The sequence below is a fragment of the Penicillium macrosclerotiorum genome (assembly GCF_028827735.1).
Source record: "Penicillium macrosclerotiorum strain IBT 26536 chromosome Unknown utg000002l_segment0_segment0, whole genome shotgun sequence".
NCBI classification, from domain to species: Eukaryota; Fungi; Ascomycota; class Eurotiomycetes; order Eurotiales; family Aspergillaceae; genus Penicillium; species Penicillium macrosclerotiorum.
The window spans coordinates 408,134-432,700 of NW_026643082.1; the positions used below are offsets into that span (position 1 = coordinate 408,134).

At 50.2% G+C, this 24,567-nt stretch overlaps 9 protein-coding genes across 9 annotated transcripts; 3 read left to right on the forward strand and 6 right to left on the reverse strand.

Annotated features, from left to right (window-relative positions):
* Window positions 1–621: 621 nt before the first annotated feature.
* Window positions 622–1,262, reverse strand: N7462_001306 (YjgF/Yer057p/UK114 family; the record flags this gene model as incomplete). Its single annotated transcript, XM_057073032.1, has 3 exons — window positions 622–927; window positions 984–1,074; window positions 1,252–1,262. The coding sequence occupies 3 exons, from the start codon at window positions 1,260–1,262 to the stop codon at window positions 622–624; spliced, it is 408 nt and encodes a 135-aa protein (XP_056936673.1).
* Window positions 1,263–4,570: 3,308 nt separating this feature from the next.
* On the forward strand, window positions 4,571–7,180 carry N7462_001307 (anoctamin family protein; the record flags this gene model as incomplete). Its single annotated transcript, XM_057073033.1, has 4 exons — window positions 4,571–4,739; window positions 4,809–4,962; window positions 5,077–5,371; window positions 5,480–7,180. The coding sequence occupies 4 exons, from the start codon at window positions 4,571–4,573 to the stop codon at window positions 7,178–7,180; spliced, it is 2,319 nt and encodes a 772-aa protein (XP_056936674.1).
* Window positions 7,181–9,003: 1,823 nt separating this feature from the next.
* Window positions 9,004–10,563, forward strand: N7462_001308 (uncharacterized protein; the record flags this gene model as incomplete). Its single annotated transcript, XM_057073034.1, has 1 exon — window positions 9,004–10,563. One exon carries the CDS (start codon window positions 9,004–9,006, stop codon window positions 10,561–10,563), a length of 1,560 nt encoding a protein of 519 aa, XP_056936675.1.
* Window positions 10,564–10,994: 431 nt separating this feature from the next.
* N7462_001309 (uncharacterized protein) lies at window positions 10,995–11,767 on the reverse strand (the record flags this gene model as incomplete). Its single annotated transcript, XM_057073035.1, has 3 exons — window positions 10,995–11,079; window positions 11,196–11,418; window positions 11,557–11,767. The coding sequence occupies 3 exons, from the start codon at window positions 11,765–11,767 to the stop codon at window positions 10,995–10,997; spliced, it is 519 nt and encodes a 172-aa protein (XP_056936676.1).
* A 959-nt stretch (window positions 11,768–12,726) lies between these two features.
* On the reverse strand, window positions 12,727–15,222 carry N7462_001310 (threonine/serine exporter family protein; the record flags this gene model as incomplete). Its single annotated transcript, XM_057073036.1, has 1 exon — window positions 12,727–15,222. One exon carries the CDS (start codon window positions 15,220–15,222, stop codon window positions 12,727–12,729), a length of 2,496 nt encoding a protein of 831 aa, XP_056936677.1.
* A 915-nt stretch (window positions 15,223–16,137) lies between these two features.
* On the reverse strand, window positions 16,138–17,460 carry N7462_001311 (putative aminotransferase; the record flags this gene model as incomplete). The annotated part of the gene is made up of 1 exon (XM_057073037.1): window positions 16,138–17,460. The coding sequence occupies one exon, from the start codon at window positions 17,458–17,460 to the stop codon at window positions 16,138–16,140; it is 1,323 nt and encodes a 440-aa protein (XP_056936678.1).
* Window positions 17,461–18,193: 733 nt separating this feature from the next.
* On the reverse strand, window positions 18,194–19,837 carry N7462_001312 (fungal specific transcription factor domain-containing protein; the record flags this gene model as incomplete). The annotated part of the gene is made up of 1 exon (XM_057073038.1): window positions 18,194–19,837. The coding sequence occupies one exon, from the start codon at window positions 19,835–19,837 to the stop codon at window positions 18,194–18,196; it is 1,644 nt and encodes a 547-aa protein (XP_056936679.1).
* Window positions 19,838–21,041: 1,204 nt separating this feature from the next.
* On the forward strand, window positions 21,042–22,368 carry N7462_001313 (MCT family MFS transporter; the record flags this gene model as incomplete). Its single annotated transcript, XM_057073039.1, has 2 exons — window positions 21,042–21,359; window positions 21,409–22,368. 2 exons carry the CDS (start codon window positions 21,042–21,044, stop codon window positions 22,366–22,368), a joined length of 1,278 nt encoding a protein of 425 aa, XP_056936680.1.
* A 339-nt stretch (window positions 22,369–22,707) lies between these two features.
* Window positions 22,708–23,234, reverse strand: N7462_001314 (uncharacterized protein; the record flags this gene model as incomplete). The annotated part of the gene is made up of 2 exons (XM_057073040.1): window positions 22,708–22,972; window positions 23,038–23,234. The coding sequence occupies 2 exons, from the start codon at window positions 23,232–23,234 to the stop codon at window positions 22,708–22,710; spliced, it is 462 nt and encodes a 153-aa protein (XP_056936681.1).
* Window positions 23,235–24,567: the final 1,333 nt, after the last annotated feature.

Below are 24,567 nucleotides of genomic sequence, written 5' to 3' on the forward strand. Positions count from 1 at the left end.
AAGATAGTGGTGTGGTGTGTAGTGTAACAGATATATATATTTGATAGTGGAAGCCAAAAGTGGGTCGCATGCACAGACTTTTGGATAGGGAGTGTATATAAAAAAAAAAGAGATAAAGGATATCAGTTAATGAAAGAGGGTTTCTAAATCTTAGTCAAAGATCAATCGCAACAGTGTTTCTAGTGCAACTCAATCTGACTTAGAGCAAAGAGGCGATTGGAAGCGGGGAAGTTGCATTGATAATTGGCGAGAGGTCACGTGTGATCGCGTGTTGTACTGTACAGGAAAATTTTACTAATGAGAATCTCCCGAGTTCGAGATTCAGATAGAATCTTTCTGATGTCTTGGAGAAGCCCGGAATGGGGTCAATGGGGAACTTCAGCCCCACCGCCGAAAACCATGCCGGGGCGTAGGACAGACCCCGACGCCTGCAGGTAGCGCATCACATGATCATACATCAACTGACATAGCATATCACATCAAACGGTATCTCTGGTGTACTATTTGGCTTAGACCCAGGCACACTGTAGATGGAACTCCATATGTTCCATAAGCAATATGAGACAAGTGGGCACTTATTAGTGAAGCTTAAAATTCGATTCAGCTTTGGGGAAAGTCATCTCAATTTGGTACATGTGCTACAACTTCAATCTCGACACGCATATCATCTTCACTAAGCCGGGGAACACCAACACAGGTCCAAATAGGCTGGTGGCCAGGCATGTATTTTTCGAAGTTGCGGACCATCGCTGCCAGGGCCTCGTCGTTGATGGGAACGTGATATGAGACGACTCGGAAGACCTGGCTCCAGCCTTCACCACCAGCATCCTTCAGGCTGTACTCCACATTATCGAAGGCTTGATCGATCTGTTGATTAATCTCTCGGTAGATTCCGCCCGTGTCACGGTTCCAGCCGCCTATTTCAGGCTAGGTCAGAGATAATCCCAAAGGGCAAGATCGTTCGGAAGTGACTAGGAACTTACCTTGTCCGGCACATTCAATGCGGTCACCAATTCGAACAGCTTGGCTGTAACTTCAGATCCCAGCCGAGGCTCCAGGGCAAAGAATCGCCACCTGGCTATGATCCTTTATCTCAGTTTGGATATTTGATAAAGTTTCCTGGGAGCCGAACCATGCTCATGGTCAACCACGAATACACCCCCGAAGAGGCAAGAGAGCTGATCAAGAAAGAGAAAGTCGACCTTGTGACATTTGCGGGGTCGTTCATTTACAATCCGGTAAAAGACGAACTTGTCAAGCATCGTTGAAACAGAATTTCTGACCAGACATGATCTAGGATTTGATCAGTCGCATCAAGTTCGGCGTGCCTTTTGCCACGAACAACCGCGGGGGTAGAGTCAACTACGGGCCCTTTCAAGATCCCAACGAAAATTACAATGACTGGCCATTGTACGAAAAGCAACAATGACATAGCCGACAGAACGACATTACAGCTTCTTCATGCTGCCTCGGCAAACCATTCCTCAACATGTGACAAAAAGATCCCAGCAGTTATCTCCGGTTGGCCAAATCGCCCGAGCTTAGAGGTTGTACGGGACAAAACTGGCCCGATCCAGGCTAAATATTAAATCCATTAAATTCTACACCGTTCAAATCTTTCCAGAGGTGTCATCATGAGGAGCAGTTAAGGACACACTATCAACGTTTTTCAGATGCAACTTCATCTGGGCTTTGCCAGCGGAGTTTTGAATTCCGTCACTACCTGTCCTAAATATACCTGTCCTCTGAAATATCGAGTTGTAATTTATCGCATTTACTATGGTGTTCTGGGTGCCCAGCTTGCCCGTGTGGCCAGCTCGCTAGTGAAATACGTTAGTAGCGAAATCGAGAGTCCACAGGGTCTTTGTTACCATGTAGAGAAAAGAAGAATCAGCTAGGGTGTGCAACGATATAAGGATATGTCATATAAATTTATAGTGTTCAGAATACTACAAGTAGAGGTAATGTCGACTTCGGTGATTTTTTTTAGAAAGGTAGGAAGGCTGAGAGAAGGAGACTATAATGATCGAGGAAAGAGCTGGGCAAGAAATCACTCTGTGATTTATATTTCAGTGACTGGCATGGGATAACCATGGCCAGCGGGAGGTTTATGAAATAACAATGAATCAATGATGATCTGCTAGTGTACAGCTAGTGACATTACCTCGCTGTGCTTCCCCAGCCTTCGAGTTAAAAGGAACATGGGACCCCTTTGTGGAGGGCCAAGCATCAGTTTTTCACATTCTCCCAAACCGAATACTATCTCACTCCCTTGCCTAATCTAATAATCCATAACAGCAACTGAGATGATTGAGAAAATAAATATATAATATGGACTAAGGGGGAATGATTTTTGAAGCGAAGTTTACATCAGAGATACTGACTTATGAAGAAATGTCGACCCTGTAGAAATGAAGGGCCACCAAGAAGCACATAGAAAATAAATCTGTATTATGCCGAACTGATACTACTTTGGATATAGACGTGGGGTAGACTGGGTGTCAAATAGATGACCATGAGAAAGGAAGATGAGTCAGCAAAAGATCAGGATCAGGATGAGTGAGCCAAAGCCTGGACTGTAAATTACTCAGTGAGCCTCTAAGTCTGCCCGCCCAAAATAAAAGCGGCGTTGGCCATATTAGGTAAGCCCCACTCGTCAGGAGGATGCCAGTACGTACAGATACCTATGAACGTGCTCAATTCGATTTGAACGCTGATGCCTATGCGCTAGTATGTATTGGTCGCGCGTCGTGGGGAGGTGGCGAATACCGTCATTCACTTTGGACTTTGCTGGGGAGAAAGTTGGTCCACTTCTTGGCAGTGACGGAATGATGTTTGAGTTCCGTCGCAGGGAGATCAATAGGAAAAGAATATTTCCGAGCTCAAGGCCATGGCATTGTGATTTAAAGGAGCATGGAATGAAAATAAGTTGGCCGGGAGAGGCATCTACAAATCCGTGGTCAAGCATTGGGTTCTGCATGGTGCCGATGCAAGATTTTTTGAATGTGATCCCATGGGACAGAGTATGGAAAGTTGGTAGTATTGGATTTCAAAACTGTGCCAAACTCAAGAACAAATTTAGTTGACCAAATGAATAATCATCATGTTATCACTCTGCAGATGGGAAGTCCCGAACTCCTTCCATCATATTAGGCTACATTACCCCCCATGCTTGCGATATTAGTAGTATCATTACCGCTTCAATACAGTCTAGTTGCCCGGAATTCCCAGCCGTGCGGGCTTGGCGGGAAGGGCGTCAGGCAGCAGTTTTTTGGGGTGAAAATTTGGTGACCGCAGAAAATTACGGTCGCGGTCCCGCTTAATTGGGGGGGGTTCCTTTCCCCTCTCCCCCTTTTGTGAGTAAAACTATCTACATCGATATGGAAAGAAGATCTGTGGCTGTGGCGTGAGGCTGATTTGATAAAAAGAGGGAGATAGAGAGAGAGAGAGGTATCTGCCCGTGCAAACTGCTATCTAACTCTATTTCCGATACTGCCAGTGTAGACAATTGCATGCTTTCCGAGAATGCTTGTACCCAGTGGGGCAAGCCGATGGGCGCCAAGCGAGAGGGTTGAAAAGTGAAGGGGTTACACGGGGCCAATTGGCAATGCTTGATGCAGGGCTTGCAGAATTGTTCGGATATCCGGAAACGCAAAGCATTTTTGATTCGTGCCGTGCAGGGTGTGCGGTATAGTAATATCTGTAAGTAAAAGATGAGAAACAGTCTTACTGCTTGGTACTCTCTCGGTAGTTTGTATATCTATCCTGGGCACTAGGGGGGCGGGGGAGGAATAGGGGGAAATTGTGTGGTGATAATCAAATGATGCTAATAATAACATCAATACCCATGATACTGTATAATAAGAACAATAATCAGGATGAGGGCCGATCGCGTTTCCCAACATCGCTCGTTGGGTTTGGTAACTGGATCAAACCGGGTTCCATCGGGGTTAGACCCAGACTGATCGGGGCAAATCAGGGCCAATCCTGGTTAAACCCCCCGGCACCCAAGTTTGCCTTGTAGGGCTGAAGCTTGGCGTGGATCCGACCCTGTGTCAGACAAGTAGACACCGTGGAGCAGAGTCTGGAAGTATAGGAAAAAGCTCAAGTACCGAGCCTCGATGAATTGATCATCGTTTTCTAGCACAGAAAGAAATTCAGATTGATATAGTCCTCTAGGCTGGATTCTATAGGTCCTCGAGGGCGACAAGATGAGCGTCTTTGGGGGCCCCTTGGCAATTGGTGGAACCCCTGCGAACATCATCGCTTGCCCACGCAAATCAAGGAGAAAATAGAAGCGGGTGGGGATTTGCCCGGATCCTAACAAGATTAGTACGCTTACAGGGCTGGCGTACGATGATGATTATTTGCCTTTCCCCCACACTGGGTCTCTCTGCGTTCGTTCCCCCTCCCCTTTTAGGGACTTCTCCAATTTCCTTTTCATCCTCCCTCTCTCTTCTAGGGCTTCACCGTCTTTTGCTTCCCATTCCACGACAACACCAGGTAGCCCGCCAGCTTGCGACAAATTGCGAACAAACCAGGCCATCCTAGGCACTCCGACCCGACCAAGATGTCTTGGCTCGCGGGGTCTGGCAAGCTCTCGGATGAGGAAAACGACAACCTTGGCGTGGATTGGGTGCTGCAGTATGAATTCGGCGATCTCGGTACGATCGACCTCCCCAGCATGGCACTGCCAGATGGCAGCAACCGGCATTCCTTTTCTCCTCTGGCTCCTCTGTGTACCAGAGGCCATAGTATTGCATTGCCTCGACCGCACAGCGACTGACGATCTACCCTCACCCCTGCAGATCAGACGAACGCTGTCTCGGAATTTCGAGCGTTAATTCACGACCTGAGCGAAGCTGGCCTGAGCGTACAGGTCCGCCATGGCCATGGATCCTCCTTGCTAATTTGTATTCGCATTCCCCGGGATCATCTGGGTAAGATGATACATCAGTCAAGGTAAAGCAAAGAGACCAGTCCAATCCCGTATTTACCGATATGATCGCAGATCTCGACGGGTCAATGCCATATCCTCTTCTGCGTGCATACTGACCACGTCCCATGCGTTCATAGAATCAAAGACTGGCTTTTTGGAATTACACATACGCTCCCCGCCGGCGACGAGGACACTGCCGCCACCGCCGAAACCTCCGCCGAGGAGCTGCGGTCCGTCTACCACGCCGTCACCTGGCAAAAGAAGCTCGGCGGCGCCGGTATCACGCCCAATTTCGGCAAGTGGAAGAACGTCACCGCCTCGTTCCCGCTCCACGACCAAGACGCCTGCTCCGAATTACTGCGCAAATGGAGCCGCAAAACGATCTTGTCGACCCAGGACCTAGATGCGATCCGTGCGCTTTTTGGAGAAAAGGTATTCAGGACCCCCTCTATTCGGTTCTTGCGTATCTGCATCGCACAAAATCCGAAGTTCTTGTGGGAGGGTATTTGCTAACCGCTGGGTTGGCCATTTTCTGTTTAGGTTGCATTTTACTACGCCTTCATTCACTGCTACTCCCTCTTTCTCATTGTCCCCGCGACTCTCGGTATCGTGGGCTGGCTCTATCTCGGGCCATATTCGATCATCTATGGTAGTGCACTATGTATCTGGTGCGTGGTGTTTGTTGAGTACTGGAAGATCCGCGAGTCAGATCTCAGTCTGCGGTGGGGAGTGAAGGGAGTGGGCCGGCTGAAGGTGAACCGGACGCAGTACATTTGGGAGAAAGAAGTAAAAGACCCAATTACAGGGCAAGTCACGCATGTTTTCCCTGGGTGGAAGCAATTTACACGGCAGCTATTGCTGATCCCTTTTGCCTCGGTTGCAAGCCTGGCACTGGGTAGTCTGATCTGCTTCTCGTTCGCGGGTGAGGTGTTCATCTCGGAGGTGTACAATGGCCCCCTCAAGGAGTATCTCGAGTTTGCGCCTACAATCTTGTTTTCGCTCTCGCTCCCCGCTATCACCTCCTTTTTGACAAATATGGCGACCCGTTTGACTGATTATGAGAACTACCGGACCCAGGACTTGTATGACCTGGCCCAAACGCAGAAGACCTTTGTGATGAACTTCATCACAGCTTTCTTGCCGACTATCTTGACAGCATATATCTATGTCCCGTTCGGCAAGTCCATCGTTCCATACCTGGATATCCTCCACCGAACCAGTCGCAATGGGGATATGGCCAGTACCAACAAGGAGTTCGAGGTGGACACGTCCCGTTTCCAGCAAGAGGTCATCTACCTCTCCATGACCGCACAGGTTCTCAACTTTGGCGAGGAGATCGTCCTTCCCTATGTAAAGCATGTTCTCTGGCAGAAATGGCGAAACTACCGTGACCGGCAGGCTGGCTTGAAGCGTCAACGCAGCTTCTCGAAGGCTACTGACCTATTGCTCATCGATTCTCCCGATGAGGCCCATTTTTTGCGCCGAGTCCGTGGCGAAGCCGACGCTGACGAGTACAAAGTCGAAGAGGACATCTTAGAGATGTGCGTACAGTTCGGGTACCTCGCACTTTTCGGCGTCGCATGGCCGCTTGTACCGCTCGGGTTCCTCCTCAACAACTGGATTGAGCTTCGCGGCGACTTTTTCAAGCTGACCCTCGAATGCCAGCGGCCACCGCCCATCCGTGCCGACTCCATCGGGCCCTGTCTACTAGGCCTTGACTTTCTTGCATGGATGGGTACGCTTTCAACCGCTGCGATCGTGCACCTCTACCGTGGGCCCATGTCAGAAGTTCGCCTCTCCTCTCTGCTCGTCACCATCCTCATCGCCGAGCAGGCGTACCTTGCCATGCGCTTCACAGCCTCCACTGCTCTACAGAAAATATTTTCTGATACGCTCCGCAATGAAGAAGCTCAGCGCTACGCCGTGCGGAAGGCCTTCCACGACGCGAGCGTCGCCCGCGCGGGCTCACCCGAGTTATCACCTGGCGCGCGGGTCCGCCAGCGCGTGCGCTTCCACGAGCGCGTCAATGTATACAGCAGCGATAGTGCGCCATCTCCAGACGGGTCACCGTCTCCGACCATCGAGCAGCCACAGGATGAGGTGCTGCGTGGCTGTGACCGGGAGACAGAGTTCTGGAGCGGGCCGTTGGACGAGACAGTTGACGCGGGCGTCAAACTCATCCGGGCGTTGAGCGCGCAGAAAGGCGGGCAGTCGGAATCAAAGTGGGCGAAAAATGCATAGTTCATAGATCTTGTGATGCATAGCGATTATCTTTGAAGCAACATAGATCTTGTTGATTTTGTTTTCGTTTCCCGTTTGCTGGCTTTCCGACCGCCTATACTTTTGATCATCACTTGCTCGGCACACAACGATCGGCTAATTCTAATGTCTAGACAGGGGATGAGCTATAGCTGGGAATATTTTCATACTATTTGAGTGTGATAGTATGTCATAAGTAGGTCAAGTCCCCCTCCCATTCATGATGTCTCGATTATTGTAGCTCTTTGCCCATTTCCTTGTGATCAAGATTTGATCGAGTTACGACTACACTTTGGTTTTGCCTCCTTCACTCTAGACATACGATTCCTGCTACAAAGGTGCAGTACGCTATTGAACTCGTAGCATTATGCTATTTTGTTCTAGCATGTGTGCACATAGAATCTTGCCTTAATTGACTATCAGGCATGTTACCGTCGGCTGACTGGCACCCCCCAAAGACCCAGGATCCAAGAGGACAGTTGATATATTCAAGCATTACGGCACGGGCTTCCGGCTCCTAGAAACTAAGCTCCGCGCAGGAAATTGTAGTACTCCGGAAATTAGATACCAACCACTGTTCAGGCCGAGGGATTTATTTTGGACCCAGTGGAGTTATTTTAAGATATCTTAAGTTTTGTTGGGGCTGATTGTCTACTTTGTCCTGGTCCAATGATAATGAGGTCAATTCCTACTGCTCCATGGAATTGAAAACTTGTATCGAAAATGATAGTTGGGGTTTGCAGACGAGAATAGCATTTTGAGCTATCCGAACCCGATCTTCTTCATCTATTACTGCAATCTGGGTGACAAGACGAGGATCGCGGGTTTCATACTCGCAGGGGGGAGTTGGAAACATACGTGTGATAGGCATACCCTCCTCCTTGCTTTGGATTTGCATTTTCCCGGTACCGTAGTCGTAGACTACTTCCGCGGATCGCTCCGTATGTTAGGAGCCCCTCAATTTAGTGTTGGATCCTTTCTGCATCAAATGCCGCTGCCTAGTCCCTTTCAGTTAGCGGGAGACTATGTATAGATGCATAGCGGGGGTCATTAGCCCCAGAACCGTCTATGGGCGCCGCGTGAAATACTGTATTCCATTATTTCCTAATGTGATTCTGCCACTAGCGGTTGAATGCGGGGATGCTCGAGATTTTGGAGCCGAATAATGAACGGCAGCCCTACAGCTGGTCGACGTAGGACCTGCTGGTGGGGATTTCGTGGGATTGCGGTGGAGATGTGGCGGATTGTGCGCGTCCAGTTTAATCCACCTCGTCATGTTCCGGCTCTAAGAGGGCCGCAAGTGGAACTTGGAGGCGAAGGAATTGGTAAACAGGAACATCCCATAGCCCCATGGAGAGAGAGTTGTCGGGGGCCAAGTGTCACGTATCTAATAATAACACCCGTCTCCCACCTTCCAACGGCGGGAGAACCGGACTGCTTCCGGGTACCTGAAGCGCCGGGTTAAACCAAGGTTGACACAAGTACCTGAGACAAACGCAACAAACCCCTGGGCAGGTTCAGCCCTACGAGGCGGCGCCAAGACTGCACTCCACCCGCAAGCGGGTCCTTCAAGGCCAACACGCCTAAGTCCGGCTTTTCTGTCTCCCCATGTCCCCATCTACTCTTTCTTCGATCCCCTGACCACATAAGCTCCCCTTGCTTTCTTCCTCTACTGTCCCGGTGTCTTTCCTGGACCCCAATCGTCTCTCTTTCTCCGCTGGTCGTACATATCGCGAGCGACATGTGAAGGGGGTTTCCTCGTGATCTACATTCACGCACGATCCCAACAACCCCGTTTGCCCACCATGGGGAGCCCCGGGGACTCTTCTGACACCTTGATCACTCCTTTCTCACCCACCCACACGCCATCTCAGACACCGGCCATGAACACCGTCTCAGCGGGATCGGAACCAGAACCAGAACCGGAACCGGAACTAGAACTCTCCGCCGTCGAGCCGGCTCCGCCTATCGTCCCCAAACTCCTCCGTGAAGCCAGTGATATTACATGGCAGGACTCTCTCGACTCCAACAAAGACCAAGTTGTCCTTATTCGACGCCACGGCCGCTTTCGCCTACTCCACCAACAACAGTTTCGGAACAGTCTTCTGGCCAGCGTGGGTTATCTGGAACTCGCCAACGCCGGTGACTTTGCCGCGAATGTGTGGAATGAGATACCTGTGCCGACTTTTGCAGCCGTGCTGATGGGCATTGGAGGCACCCTCGCATTGGGGATGGTACTCGTGGCCATCCAGGATTTCCGGTTGAGCTGGCGGAACGTGACGCTGCTACGGGCCGAACGGGAGCATATCAAGCGACTGCGGCAGCACCACAACAAGAATCCGGAGCTGGTGCAGCTGATGAACAGCCGATTAGGAGTAAGCTACCGCGAGATCGGTACGGAAGTCGTGGACCGCATTGTGATGGACCTGCTCATGGGCGCCGGGTCCGTTCTGGTCGGCGTGGGTACCCTCATGGCGATCGGTGGCGCCAACCCACGGGTCTACAAAGCCAGTAATCTGCTGTCGGGGTATATCGGTAACGCGCTTGCGGCCTTTTTTGGCGTTGTCAATGCGGTCTGGTCGATCTGTCTGATCCGGCGGTTCCAGCAACATGACAACGCTGCCCGTGCCAGCCAGCCAAGTGACGATATTCGTCGCCGGCTCCACACGCGCGTGCGTCGGTTCCAATGGCACTCCTTCATCAATGGCTTGAACGGTCTGGTCGCTGGCGCCGGTTCAATGGTGACGGCGGAGCGTTGGTGGGGCTATATCGTCCTGATCCCTTGCATCATTTCGCTGATCATGTGCAATTACTTCTGGCGGAAGAAGCTGGGCTACGACCGGCCGATCCTCGATGAAATTTCGATCTCGCGCGTGCAGTTGACGCCGTTGCTAGAGGATCTCGAATACGCCATTGCCATGCAACGTGCCCTCGCTGAGCCCGATAGAAGTCATCCTCATGGGCCCTTCCAGGTCCACTCGCTGGAGTCGATATTACAGTTTATCATGCGCAACCGCATGCTGGAAATATACTGCGACTCGCTCGTACAAGACAAAAAGACCCGTTCGCTCCTGCAGGACATCCCAGCTTCCACAAATGTTCCGCAGCAAATCACTATCAGTCATGATGTCCTCCTCCGCCTGGCTACTGTCCAACCCTCCCATTTACAGACCCTCACCGAACATGCCGGCAAGTTCTTGCGCACTGAGGGCGTCCGTGTATTCACTCATCGAGAGCGCCACCTCCTTGAGTTGTTAGGCTATGCCGTCTGGCTGGATCAGACGGCGGCCACCATGACTCCCATGACCTCCACGGCTAAGACCGAAGCTCCGGCAGCGACCACAGAGCTGAAAAATAATATCTAGACCTGTTTTTCACGCCGTGTTATCTTCACGTTTATACAGCGGAGGATCAGATTCTCATACGTGCGACTGGTTTCGCTATGTTTGGGCATTCATTGCATTTGCATAGCATTGCGAAAGTTTTGTATTTCTCTCTCCTTTCCGTGGCAATGAGATTTTTGCATATCTGGATGATGTGCTGAACATATGTAATGAGATATTACACTATACTGTTCATTTTCCTGCCATTATCATCTCATGTCGTAGCTCTGTGTGCCAGCGTATATGTAGAATTCCGAATTTATGACTACCGACTCCACATTACTCCTTAAGACCGTCGCATAGATGCATGATAGATTTTTGATTCAAGAAAATACACATGTCTAGAATATCTATCTACATGACGGCATGAGCTCATGCATATATACAGCCCCACGTGCCTTCTTCGTTTTAATCTAGCTGTCCAACCCCGCGCAGTTCTCACTTGTCTCTGAGGTGATATCGTCATATGGCGAGGGATCGGTCCAGATAATATCGTACCTAGAATCCTGTCAGCCCTACCTCCACCTAAATCACGTAACTTCCGTGCCACCACACAGGCCTCAACACCGCCGTGTATATATCTCCCGTCCACGCGCAATTCCACTTTTACGTACCGGTCATCGGGATAATCCGGCGCATCGTCGTCGCCCAGCTTCTTCACGATATCGTGCAGTGCGTCGTGCTCCCAGCAGATCAGGATATTTCCCGAGCCGGAGTAATCGTCGACCACGTCCTTGACACAACCAGGGTCATCCCGATCGCAGGACGTGTCGACCGTAAGCCCGAGGTCATCAGCCAACGGCTTCACAGTGTCATAAGGACGCTGGCGGCTGCCGTCTTTTGCCGAGAAAGACATCCAGTTAGCAATAGATACACACAGGGATCCGGGATTGAATTAAAGCAATTGACATGCAATGCATGTAATCGCCATGCTTTCCCACGGGCGCAAAAGAAAGCTAGGCGCATTGAACGTACCGCTCTTCGGTGTCATGGCCATGATATACCCGATATCATACGAGGAGCTGGCGCCAAACACGCCGCGCAAGCACTGCGCGCGCTCCTCGCCCTGCGTGCTCAGGCCATCGCCATCATCGGGCTTCTCGCCGTGGCGGATCAGGTACACGGTGGGATCGGCGACGGCCAGAGTCGCCGCGGTAAGAGCAACAAGAGACGCGAACTTAACCATGGTGAATTTTGGGATTGATTTGGTTCAGTGCGGGGAGAAATTGCTTCCCAGGGCCCCAGGATGGGATCTTTATATTCTGGAGGGTTGTTGCGCGTGCTCATGGTGGCTGGTGTGGGATAGGGGACGGCCTGTCCATATCGTGGACCTTGTGGCCCTCGGAGAGAAGTGAATACTACGTCGTGACTTCGGGCTTCTGGTATCATGACCACACAGCGGCGGGATCGGCGCGACATGGGCGGTCAAGGGGGCGTGATTGGGCGGGCGATCTGCTGTCTGGACGGCGGGGGGTTGCGCCCCGCGCCCCGCCCGGAGATGGAGCGGACGCAGGGCGGAATCTTAGTCGTAGGAGAAGGTGGGCTTGTTTTGGGGATTGATATGGAGCTTGGGAAAACAGAGAGAGAGGCACAAAGGAGGGGGGTTGGGAAGAGAAATAACTTTAAGTATAAAATGTAAATTGTTGACTGGGGGCGGGCACATTGAGTCATCGTTATTCCTCATCTTTTTATCAGGCTCGGACAGGAATTGAAATTTGGACCTCAATGTCGTGCATGAAGGAGCGGATCGAGAGTACAAGAGTTGGGTAGATTCAGCGTGGAACACGCTACTGCAATGCACGTTCGGGTATTGTTCGCATTCGTATCGAGTCCATTGCAACTGTAGTTGATCTTGTGCACCGTGGATATCTTGGATACCTGCACATTGTCATGAGAGACATGAGATTTTTTGTTGAGCCCACGTGGTGCATGGCCTATCCGGATGTTTCTCGAGGATTCGAGGTATTCAGTCTATCAGGATTCCTCTTGCATCTCCTGTTGCAGTCGGTGTTTACAGAGCGCAGTGTACGGCAAGTCTGACGGTCAACACAGACACTGGGACCATGCTATGAAGGTGGTGTGTCATATATTTTCTAGGCTATCTCTACTGTGCCATATGTCTTTTGATGAATATATAAGCTGAATTTAGAAACTGAACAGTCCACTCCGGCGTTTCCCGTAGGGATACACCACGAGGGCCGCAATAAACAGGCCAATCGTGATGCCAATTGCCACCTGGATCATGCCAAAGCCCAAGCTGAACACCGAACTGCTGGAGGCCAAACCCGCCCCTGGTGCCGAGCTCGGTTGCCCATGCGATGACACATTCTGTCGAATCGCATCGGCGGACTGTACGCCCGAGATCAACGACCCCGTCGCCGCTAGCCCGGACGGCACCAAAATGAAGATGCCCGGTAGGATAGCCGTCGCTGCGTGGCCATGCCAAAACCGACTATACAGATTACCCATGATCCCCACCGTGAAAGCGCCCACGGTATTGGCAACCTGAGAATTTGACCCGAGTCGCTTCGTGCTGAAGTAGTTCGTCACGTACCCCGACATCGCAATGATGGTCATCGGCGGTAGTTGCTTCCACTTGCCCTGGTTAATGATCAATAACCAAACGGTCATGATCAGTACAAAGGGGAAGCGGGCGACATAGGGATTCGGAAACGCGCCTGTCTTCGGGCATTGCAGATCAGACACCGCTTCGTTGTCCATGAGACCATAGATCGTAGTGCCAACGGTAATTCCGTAGCCTATGAACAGCGAGAAGATAATCGCATAGACCATCCGGATGGACCCGGCGATAATTTGGTGTGACTGCAGCTCTAAGCTGCTACACAGTACGAGGAAGCCGGGCAGTATCAAGGCAATTGAAGCCTGCGCAATCGCGGAGAAGCAGAAGAGATACTGTCGTTTGCCGTCGACGATGATTCGTGGGATGCTGCCAAAGGCCCGGGCCAGAAACGAGGTCACGACCGTCGAGGTGACTTCAAAAACATTTGAATACAATACTGAGCGCGGCGCCGCCACATGTTGCATCAATCCAACCAGCAGCCCATTGAGGAAGATGATTGGCATGTCGATAGGACGGGCATTGAACGCGAAGGGGCCGACGGTGGCGGTTGCCAGGCCATAAACCAGCACGACGATCAGCTTGTTATACCGCGGTTTCTTCTTCATAACCTCGTCTAGCTCCTGCACGGCTTCTTCGATCCCGATCACATCGTGAATGACGTTCTTATAGATGAGATGCGTGTCCGAGAGACGTGCCAGATCGACGCCCTGCGCCACTCGAACCAACTTGACCTCCGTCGTCCGCGTAGAGGGATCGTCGAACGACATGATCATGCAGCCCGGCAGATACAAGAACTGGCTGTCCACCTCGAGTACTTTGGCCGTCATCTGCATATATTCCTCGAGGCGATGAGTGGGTGCGCCGAACGTCATCAGCGCCCGGCACAACTGCATGATATACCGCTGGCGACAGATGATCTCGGCAATGTGCACCGTCACGCGAATCTCATCTTCGAGTCGCACTTTGCGCTCTGCTTGTTTCCCTCGTCGCTCCGATGCTGCTGACAGGACTTCGCTCGAGACGGGTGTGCTCGCACCACTCAAACTGCCCGCACCCCCGATCAATGTCGACGTCGAGGTATTCTGCGGCTTCTTGTACCACTTTGGCTTCTGCTTTTTCCCCCTTTTGCCCTCCTCTGATTCCGTGCTCCCACTGGCGGCGCTGGAAGTCGACTCCATTGACGACTGGCTTGGCGTCCGCGACATACCCACGGGCCCAGCCGGCCCACCATTGAGCTTGATTAACTGTGACAAGATGCCGCCGCCACCGGAGCGATACCGCAGCCCAGACTCGAGACTTGACTCGTCCGCTTCGCCTGCGAACTCTGTGCCGCCATGCGGATAGGGTCTCCCGCGCGTCTTGCGCCGCTTGCTTGAATGGTCCTGCGTCAGATCGCGCACTAGCCGGTGTGCCTCTGAGCTGCTCTCCGCCTGGTGCGCCCGCTTCTCCTCCTCGCTCTTGTGCTTGTTGTCCGTTACGTCCGACAGCGGCACTTCCCCACCAGATGCCCAGTCCCCGTGGTACACGCCCGGGTGGAGGTCGTCGCCGCCGGTCGTCGGGCGGCCCAGACGCTCGCCGAGTCGGGAGGCGCGTTCCTTGAACCGCTGGCTGGCGTTGCGAAGCCGGTTGCGCGTGCACTCGAGGTTGAGCGTGTCTACGGCCTTGGTTTCACGGCCGGTGTCTGGGGCGGGAGGCGAGACTGGCTTTTCGCGGTTGCCGAAATCGACTTGCTCCGTTTGGGTGCGATCGTGCGGGGGCGTGTCGGCGATGTCGGCGGATTCGTGAGCGTAAGGCAAGGAGGGGCGATGAGCCTGTCCTTCACGCTGGGAGTGCTCCCATTCGGATTGAACGTCTTCGGATGGATGCTGGCGGGCTGCATCCTGGATAGCGGCCACGTTTGGACGAAATCGAATGTGTGGTTGATCCGGTGAGTCCTCTGGGCTTGGACAGTCGTTCTGACGAACGGCTTCGTCGGAGGTCTCATGTCCTGCAGAGTCATCGGCGTGATACTTCTCGCTGCCCATTGACGAGTCATCATTATTCGGGTCCCGTTCGGACATCAGGGCCGGGGGTGATATTCAGGACAGCCGCTCGTTCTATTGTCCTTGAACCAGCATCCGTTCCTTGAGCCGAGTGCTTTGTATGCTGGTTCTGGCTCAGTATACAAACATGGGAACGAAAATACGGTTAGACTTTAGACTTACCTCAGAAAGTTCCAGCTCCACGGACCGCAAAGTGCTGCAGGGAAGGAATATCTACACAAAGTCTGACTTGTATTCAGATGCCGCACTTACCGCCGTGAGTTGAAAAGATTTAAAATGTATCATCCAGTGCAGATTCCATTCTTGCCCCCCGCGACATGCAGTGTGGCCATTTCTATCACCTGAATGAGCTCATGGAGGCGGCGTCGGCGTATAGTTCTCACTGTGTAGATGGGTACGGGACGATGACCCTGTGCAGCGAACCAATGAAAACAAATTGAAAATAAGTCCTTGTCGTCTAGAAGGAAATAGAGTTCCATTCATGGCGCGGAGTTCATTTTCACTGTTCACGTCATCGCGTCGGAAAGCTTGTCCGCGTACCACACAGTGAAATATTTCTCCTGTCGCACTACCCCCTCAAGTGTCCAAGCGCGTGCGAGGGTTTATTTGGACGACAAGTGTATTGCTTTGAGCGGCAAAGGTCGACTGTCCTCAATTGCAACTCTCTACCGATATCCACTGTGACAGGAACTCCTTCCCTTGTCAAATGGCGTAGTAAGGGAGAACGCGGCTGTTAAATCCGATGTGCGGCAATGCCGGTGCAAAACAATTCGCCATTAGCTGTTACTTTCACTTATCAGGCCTGAATATCCACTAAATGGCTCAAGAGAATAGACGATAGCCTGGATGTCATTCAGTAAAATTCATCCATTTCATGTTTTCATATTATGTCCAACCATCTCCCCTCCTCCGCCTCGAAAGCCACGCAGATTCTTATGCACAGGCCCCGTCTTGTAATGCCAAAACAATCCTCTGCAATGCTTCATCCAAATGGTCCCGAGATTGGGAAAAGACAATCCGAAACCAACCATCTTTCTCGGACCCAAACAAGGCGCCACTGGCCAAGAATACCTTGTGTTTCAGCAGAAGTCGCATAATCCGATCTCCAACCCCGTCCACTCCAACTTCCCCAGGATGCAAGTCGCGGTACTTGCTCCCCAGATTGACCCAAAGGAAGAAGGCGGCGTTGCTCCCAGGGGCATAGTTAATGCCATGCTGTCGGACAAACGCAACCGTGTACGCATAGCTTTCCGATAATCGCTTTTGGTTCTCCTGGATGTAGGATTCTGTAAATTGTGTATCCTCGAGGAGACGTGACACCAAGTAATCCGAAACGCCGGAGGCATACGAGTACAAGGAAATCGCCTTCATTGCCGAATGCAGGTCTTTATTGGCTTGTGAGATGATGACTCCCAGACGGATACCATTGGCGCCAAAGTCTTTGCTCATACCCCAGAGTATGTGGACCAGTCGAGGGTCAATAGTGCCGTCGAGGTCAATTGATAATACTGACTCGAACGTCACGGCGGAGGGTTCTTGATCGACGGTGTTGTGCCATGTTGACAGCGCGTAAATTTCGTCGCTGATCAGATGTATCTGATACTTCTGGCAGAACTTCATCAATGCGATGAGCACGTCTCTGGGGTAGCAGCGTCCGAGCGGGTTGTGAGGATGACAGAGCATCAAGGCTCTGACTCGCTTGCCGGTCTTCTGTTGGTATTCTTGCAGCGCCTGTTCATACTTTTGCACAGCATCGATATGGAATGGGTCAATGTCATCGAAACTGACGGGAACCACCGTTGTTCCAGGGCGCGTGGAGATATCAGGAACAAAGGTGCCGTAGTAGGGCCGACCGAGCAGAATCCCTTCTCCCGGGTCTGCAAGGGCCCATGATACATGCTCAATTGCTGGTGAGACTCCGTTCGTCACAATGAGATGGTCAAGTTGCAACGGAATAAATGGGTGTAAATGGCGATTCAGGAACTGTGACAGGTTGTCCCTTAACCTAGAGGACCCGCCCCCGCCGTCGTTGTAGGTGAGGTACTGTGCAGGCAGATCTAGCTTGGAGTTGAGAAATTGCAGAAGCTCGGCATGCATTAGTGTGTTTTCAGCCACGCCCACATTGACATATCCCCTGGGGTTGCGTGACGGGCACCAAGCGTCAGTCATGATGTCCCACATCAGATTTGTAGATCCGTCATTGGCGACATCCTGAGCGCGAGAAGAAAGCACTAGCCCTTTAACAGTCTGGGCCATTTGTATGATAGATAATTAATCGCAAGTAGAAGAGGTCAAGAACGAGGTGCTTATAGTTGATATAAAATTTGAATTCAATGACGCATTAGAAATCGCACGCTGAGTACTGATCTCGGGAGAGTGAGTCAATGAAGGGATCCGAGCAGAGCGGATACCGTCGGCTACCACGGATCCACCCAACCTTATTTATGTACTGGCGAGATCACCGAATAGTCCGTAGACCAGAATACATTTGTTGATCCTGGCAAATGGACATCCAGATCGGGGTAACAACCCTAAGCATATCACGTAAAATCTTCACGTCTGCTTGAATTCTTTACGAAGGCACAGCTCCAACTGCCAGCGGGCCGGGCGTTCAGCCTTTATCCCTTCAAGGGTCCCCCAACTCCAAACACCGAAAAGTCTACTACTTGACTGGCTGTCTTTTCAGAACTCAAAATTCAGGTCGTTTCTCTTCGTTAGGTTTCCGAATTGTGGAGTTGAAAGGCGATAACCCGGTTATAAAAAAGCCGAACGTCTGGACCAAATGTTTTGCTTTGCTAGATAGAGCTTTGTCATTATCATGGTTGTCGCTTAATTTTCCATCAAAAGCACGGAAACGCTCAATCGTCATTAACACGAACGTTGCAACCCAAGGGTTACGCCTCATTGAACCAGGTCAATCATTGTACATCCAATTCATCGGCTCACCACCTCCGGGCTCAAGCTGTGTGGTGGAAAGCTGGTCTTCATATTAGCCGCAAGACTTAATTCCGGTTGTGTTTCTCTTCACACTTACCAGGAATCCCCAACTATCGATCCAATCTGGCGATATATCAAATGCCAATTCATCTAAATTGTCCACATTTACTCCCACCAAATCTGGATTCTCGTCAAGTTTCTGTTCGAAGATTTCTAGGCATTGGGCCACAACATCTTCCCCCGTTTTCATCAAAATTTCTGGGAATTGATCCTTAGGAATTCCGCGCACCATTCCATGAATTAGAGTATCCACCCAAGATAGAAATAAATAACCCTTGATATTAGTCTCGCCGGCCGTGATGGAGTTCAAACTCCACTTCTTGCCATCCTCTAGTACAGACAGTAAATCCCGTCTCAAAGGAACTGGGCCAAGACTGTGTTCTTCCTGTAACTGTGCCCTGAGCTCTGCCGCAACAAGGAAGCAGGCCTGCATTGGACTTTTGCGGAAGACACCATAGCCGCAGCGAGCAAGACGTGTCAAATAGTCATTTTTGGGGCGACTCGGATCCTCGAACGGTGAAGGGGCCATAATCGAAGATGGATAGACTGCCGACCATATTTTGAGCGCGGTTTCCACCACAACCTTCCTAGAAAAGGCGAAAGCTACTCCTTTATGAGAGGCGGAAAAATATGGCGAATGAAGACCTATGATATATCGATTGATGATGAAATCGAGCGCGTGGACCCCAAAGGCAGTCTGTGCACTGCTGTTAACGAGCCTGTGTCTCTGCAGTGTCATACAGACAGTCTTGTAACATGCCCTCAGTTCCGAGTCCAGACGCAGGGTTTCCTCGTAGCCTCGCTGCATTCCAAGCGCGTTCAAGGATCTCGCAATATCAAGGCGGAGGGGGAACATCTGTCGCAGACTAAGGGCTATTGACATCCCAGTAAAGATTCCTTCAGGTTTTGGAGTTGGATCTTCTGATTCGATCTGGTCGTCATCGAAATTCCCTGGTGGTTGGGTATCAAAATCCTCCATCGACAAGAGGGGCGGTCCTCCACTCTCCATGCTTGTCTGAAGGGCGAGCTCAACAATGGTGTTCCACAGTCTTCGTCGCATCTCCGAACTAAAAAGAGTTCTTTTTGCTTGGACCAGAGGGTCACGGTGAAGTCCCATGTGCATCGCCGTCCGCATGACGTTTCCGACGGAGATCCATGTCAAGCTGCCGTCCACACCCACGCTTTCTCGTGCCAAAAGGAGTAAGATTGAGGTCTGTAGGAATTGTATTGTGAGGCGAGATTTAAATTCTGGCTCGGAACTCCAAGTTTGTGCTTCATGCACCCAACGGATGGCTGAGGTTCGTAGGGTGAAATGATCGTCATACATAGTCGCCCCAATAGCAAATATTAGTTTTAACTGAACAAGGAATGCTGTATCATGAATTTTTCCAGGGAGCCATAAAGCATCATAGTCTCTTTTAAAGCTTGGAATATGGAGGACTCGATAAATTGTTTCATATGTTCGAAGATAGATGTCGACCAATGCGTCTGCGACTTCTTTTGGTGGTAAATCGCTGGTTACGGGGGTAGGCCATGGGGGTGTCCGGCGGGCCTTGATTATTTTGGCTAGTTGTTTACATTTCAGCAAGCCTACGACTGCTTTGGCACCTTCATCCTGGACAATCGGCTCGAGCATTTCCACAATTCCTGCGAACTAAATGAGAATTAGCGCAACGGTGTTCTTGAAATGTGCGGTGGACCGTAACATGGAACCCACCTGTGTCATGCCAGCCATCCAATGGCTTTGCCCAAAGACGCGGGTCTTATGCATAATCATCCGCGATATCGGTGGTTCATGACTGTTCATTGGAGTTTCATGGTTGATATGGAACGTTCCCACTAAGTGAGACGTTGTTGTGGCGAGATTGAAATTTGGACTTGTCGCACTGGAGGCGACAGACTTGTTAGTAGCCCTAGATAGCTGATCCTCTAGCCTTTTTATCTTAGATTTCAGAAACTCCACCTCCCGAGCCGATATTTGACTGCCCGGTGTAGATGGGCCCGTCGATGTAGCTATTGTGAACAGCGACGGACGACTTAAGAGCGTGTCTTCTCTGCCGGTGTTGAATGAGTTATCAGTCAATACCGAACGGTCTGAGTCTCTCACAGGAGAGTCCATGCGAATGACCGTTGGTTGACCATGGTCAAGGCGTCGACTTGGGGGCGGTGACAGCTTCTCGTAAACACAAATGTTGTTTTTAGACCGCAAACAATTACTACAAGGAGACTCTCGGTTGCATTTGATTTTGCGTCTTCGGCAGAGACCACACGAGCTGAGTTGGCAATGTCAGCACTAGCCTCAAATTTTTCTTTTCAATCAAGAACACATACACAGCTGGTCTCCTGCGCCGGCGTTCGGGCTCGGCCGTCGGTGCGGACGATTGCGGCGATGGCATGCTTCGGCCCTCCATTTTCACGACATGAAAGCTCCCATGATTCGAGAGACTAGAGAAATACTTCGTCGATGAGTCGACTGACTCGAAATATGAGAGATTATTGCCGAAAGAAAGATGACACTATTCTGATGGCAGCGTCAAATCTCTGATCGGTAATTGCGCATATGGTCTCTACTGTCTACCTTTTCCCGTCTCCGACTCCGCCCCGACTCCTAAGTCCGTGGCCGCGTCCGTGGTCCGACCCCTAAATCCCCGGTCATGCCAAGTAGGTAAGCTCGAGTATAAAACAACCGGCGAATTTCCTTTCCAATATGATTATCAGATTCCATAAATCGAAACAAAGAAGTTTTCAAAATCAATACTTCTAGGGTCTTGTCCTGCAAGCCTTCGAGCCCATTCTGTTTACCTATCTGATTAGGCTCAGCGTTCATATATATTTCAAACATGTCTTCACACAGTGTGGAAGAGTTGAAGTCCACCAGCGACACGATTTCACCTACAACAGAAAAGGAAGAATTAGAGTTGAACCCAGCTCCTGATGGAGGATTTCGAGCATGGCTTGTTGCTGCAGGTGGATCTTGTATCTTCTTCGCTGCGCTGGGATTTGCGAACTCGTTCGGAGTTTTCGAGGAGTATTATCTTACACACCAGCTCAAAGGCCAATCTACAGACAAAATTGCCTGGATTGGTTCAGTGGCATCTTGTTTTCAGTTTACCGCTGGGGCAATTGGTGGTCCGTTATTCGACCGATTCGGTGCATGGGTAAGTTAACCCCTACAAGTCAGATGAACACTACTTACTTGGTATACAGGTGATTCGCCCCTGTGCCGTTCTTTATATTTTTTCGATCATGATGACAAGCCTTTGTAAAGAATACTGGCAATTTATGCTAGCTCAAGGTGTTCTCATGGGAATTTCCATGGGCTTGATTCAGTTTCCGGCCATGGCAGCCGTCATACAATTTTTTGACAAGAAACGTGCTGCTGCTCTCGGAGTGGTAGTAGCAGGATCATCCATCGGTGGTGTCGTAATGCCTATAGCCATGTCAAAGATGCTGAATGGCACTTCACTAGGCTTTGGATGGTCCGTTAGAATTATTGGATTCATTTTGATTCCTCTACTGGGCTTCTCTTGCATCGCTGTCACTTCTCGGTTGCCGCCCCGCCAATCAGCCTTTTTCATGATTGAGCCATTCAAAGACCCTAGATTCAACCTTGTGATCGGCGCTTTATTTTTCATGTTCATTGGCATGCTTGCTCCATTGTTTTATATCCCGACATATGCAGTTAGCCGAGGTATGGATTCGACAATGGCCTCTTATCTCCTTGCAATTCTCAACGCAGCGTCAACATTCGGCAGAATTATCCCTGGTGTACTGGCCGACAAGTTTGGTCGGTTGAATGTCTTCACTATTGGCGGAATTGTGACAGGAATTGTGATATTCTGTCTGAATTTGCCAACATCCACCGCCGCATTGGTCGTCTACTCAATTGCTGTCGGATTTTCATCAGGGACGATCATTTCTGGAGCATCTTCTGCCTTCACAGTTTGCATCAAAAGACTTCAAGATGCAGGAACATATCTAGGAATGGGCATTGCAGTTGCATCTGTCGCAGCGCTGATCGGACCTCCAATCAATGGCGCACTTATCAGTCATTACGGCGGATATGCTCAGATGTCATACTTTAGCGGCGCAATGACAATTGTTGGTGGATTACTTGCTCTCGGGGCCAAGGCCACAACACCTGAAGGTATTTTCGGGAAAATTTGATGCCGAGATTTTGTTCGATCATTACCGAGATATCATAGATGGAGACTGGAGAGGTTGTATTAAACGGATTAAGTTTCGGAATGGGCGCCATAATAAGATGAATCCTAATTATTAATGAGCATAATGTTGTGGATAATACTTTCTATATTGCCTTGTTTTGTCATAGATATAGCCTAAAGGTTGACAGATATTATCATGATCACTCCGAAGCAGACTATGTTGATGCCAGCATATGTTATTTTACAGTGTAACGAAGAAATTTCAATGTCAAGAAGTCACAAAATCAGAACGGTCGATTGCAGATTAAGACGTCTTCTATCACATCCACTTAACGGTTCTTCAAACCCCAATCTCAAGCGTCCCATTATAGTGGCAGTCCAACTGGACATTCGGCTCGGGATCGCTAACGCAAATCCACTTAGTTCCTGGAGCGTCGCCACTCAAGTTGGAATCCAGCAGCGCCTGCCCATCCTCAGGAATCGAACCATTGACCCGAATGAGCTCCAGGGTAAAGCGGTTGAAATCATCCACGCCTTGAGGAAACTTGATATAGTACTCGCCATTGTTGCAACGGGCACTCTGGTTGGGGCTCGAGCCGTAGGTCCTGGAATCGCAAAGATGAGTTAATTGAGTCACGCTAATCGATATTCTTGAAATCATAAGACCTACCAGTGCATATTACAGTCAGTGGGTGTATCACCCGGGTAGACTGGATCAGTAAGAACAAATGACAGGGTTGCACTGTTTCCGCCAGCTGCGCGCGCCTCCAGGTCGGTGATCTGGAGGCTATTGCTGCGCTTCGTCATGGCCGGCGCGGCAGAAGCAGAGGTAGCAGCCAGGAGAATGGAAATGATAGTGAGTTTCATTTTGCGAGATTTGTTGTTAAAGTGAACAATGAAGACAGTTGAATAGCAGAGTTCAACCTTTTTTGTATGGCTTGATATGCTCCAAAGAAAAATGAAAATAGGGAAGGTAGGTCTTATTTATAAACCAAGGAAGTAGTCATCGGTAAATGTATATTTTCATAGACTCACAAGAGTCAAGGTGGTGAAAATGAGACATTACAATGCAGACAAGATTAAAAAGAGATGAATCAATAGGTCAGCATGAGCGATACTTCCCTGGTCTCGAATTAGTAGCACAGTATGGGGTAACGAGCAGGTTTACGAGGCTGAGCAAATCCGAATTGCTACCCTACATGGAACCCGACCTATGAGCGATCATGTTCAAGGTACGCCTCGATTCTTCTGAATTTTTGCAGAACTTCTCTTATACACTTTTGAGAGCTCGAGAACTGTCATTGCTGCACGCAAGCGAGGGTGATGTTATTCAAGGCGCCCAGGTACGGCGCCCCGGCCACATGGATTCATCGCGAAGATCTTTGCTTGAAGGGGAAATTTGTTTTAAATAAGCCTGCTATCAAAAGGCCTAGCGGGCCGTTTTTCCTTTTTTAACGCATGGCTGTTCCTAGAGACTGCCATTTGACCTGGTTTGTGGCCGCATAACCGATTCCTAATTTAGAACTCCCCATGAGAACTTTAGATTTAAAGATCTATTAGGCGGCCTTGGCTATGCTCAGGCGGACGGCAGAAGTACACTAGTCACTGCACAGTAGTACTTTTCTGAAACATGAGGATCTTTGGAGCCCAAAGGCTCTCGACTCGCGGCTCAGATCGCTCACTGGAACCTGCTGGGGCTAGTTACGTAAGACATGGGCAGCCTCAGCATCAGCGTGTGAGCTAAGAGCCATACTACTTGGACTTTCATGAGTGGGTTATCTTTTCACTTCCCACACTCTCAAAAACTATGCCCGTTTAAGGGTTTATTCATTTACCATTAACTGTACACGTTGAGAATGAGATGCTTTGAAAAAAAAAGGTCTCCACATTATACTATTCGTCTAGAGCGCCAATAGATATACTCGAGCGCCCCAGTCACAAGAATTAAAAGTTGAAATTATCGGTACGATAGGGCCGACTTTCCCAATAATTGACATGATCAGTACTGTCCGAATGGGTGGTCGCGTTCCTTAGCTCGGTATGTTGTTATGGCCAAGCTGAGACAGCAACATGCTGGGCATGCAAGGGATAGCGCCATGGCAATGAGGGCGGAATTTCGTAAATAACCACGTGGCTACAATTTGGAAGTATGACTTGTCAAAGATAGTAACCATAATAATACCAAAATATACGTGTGTTA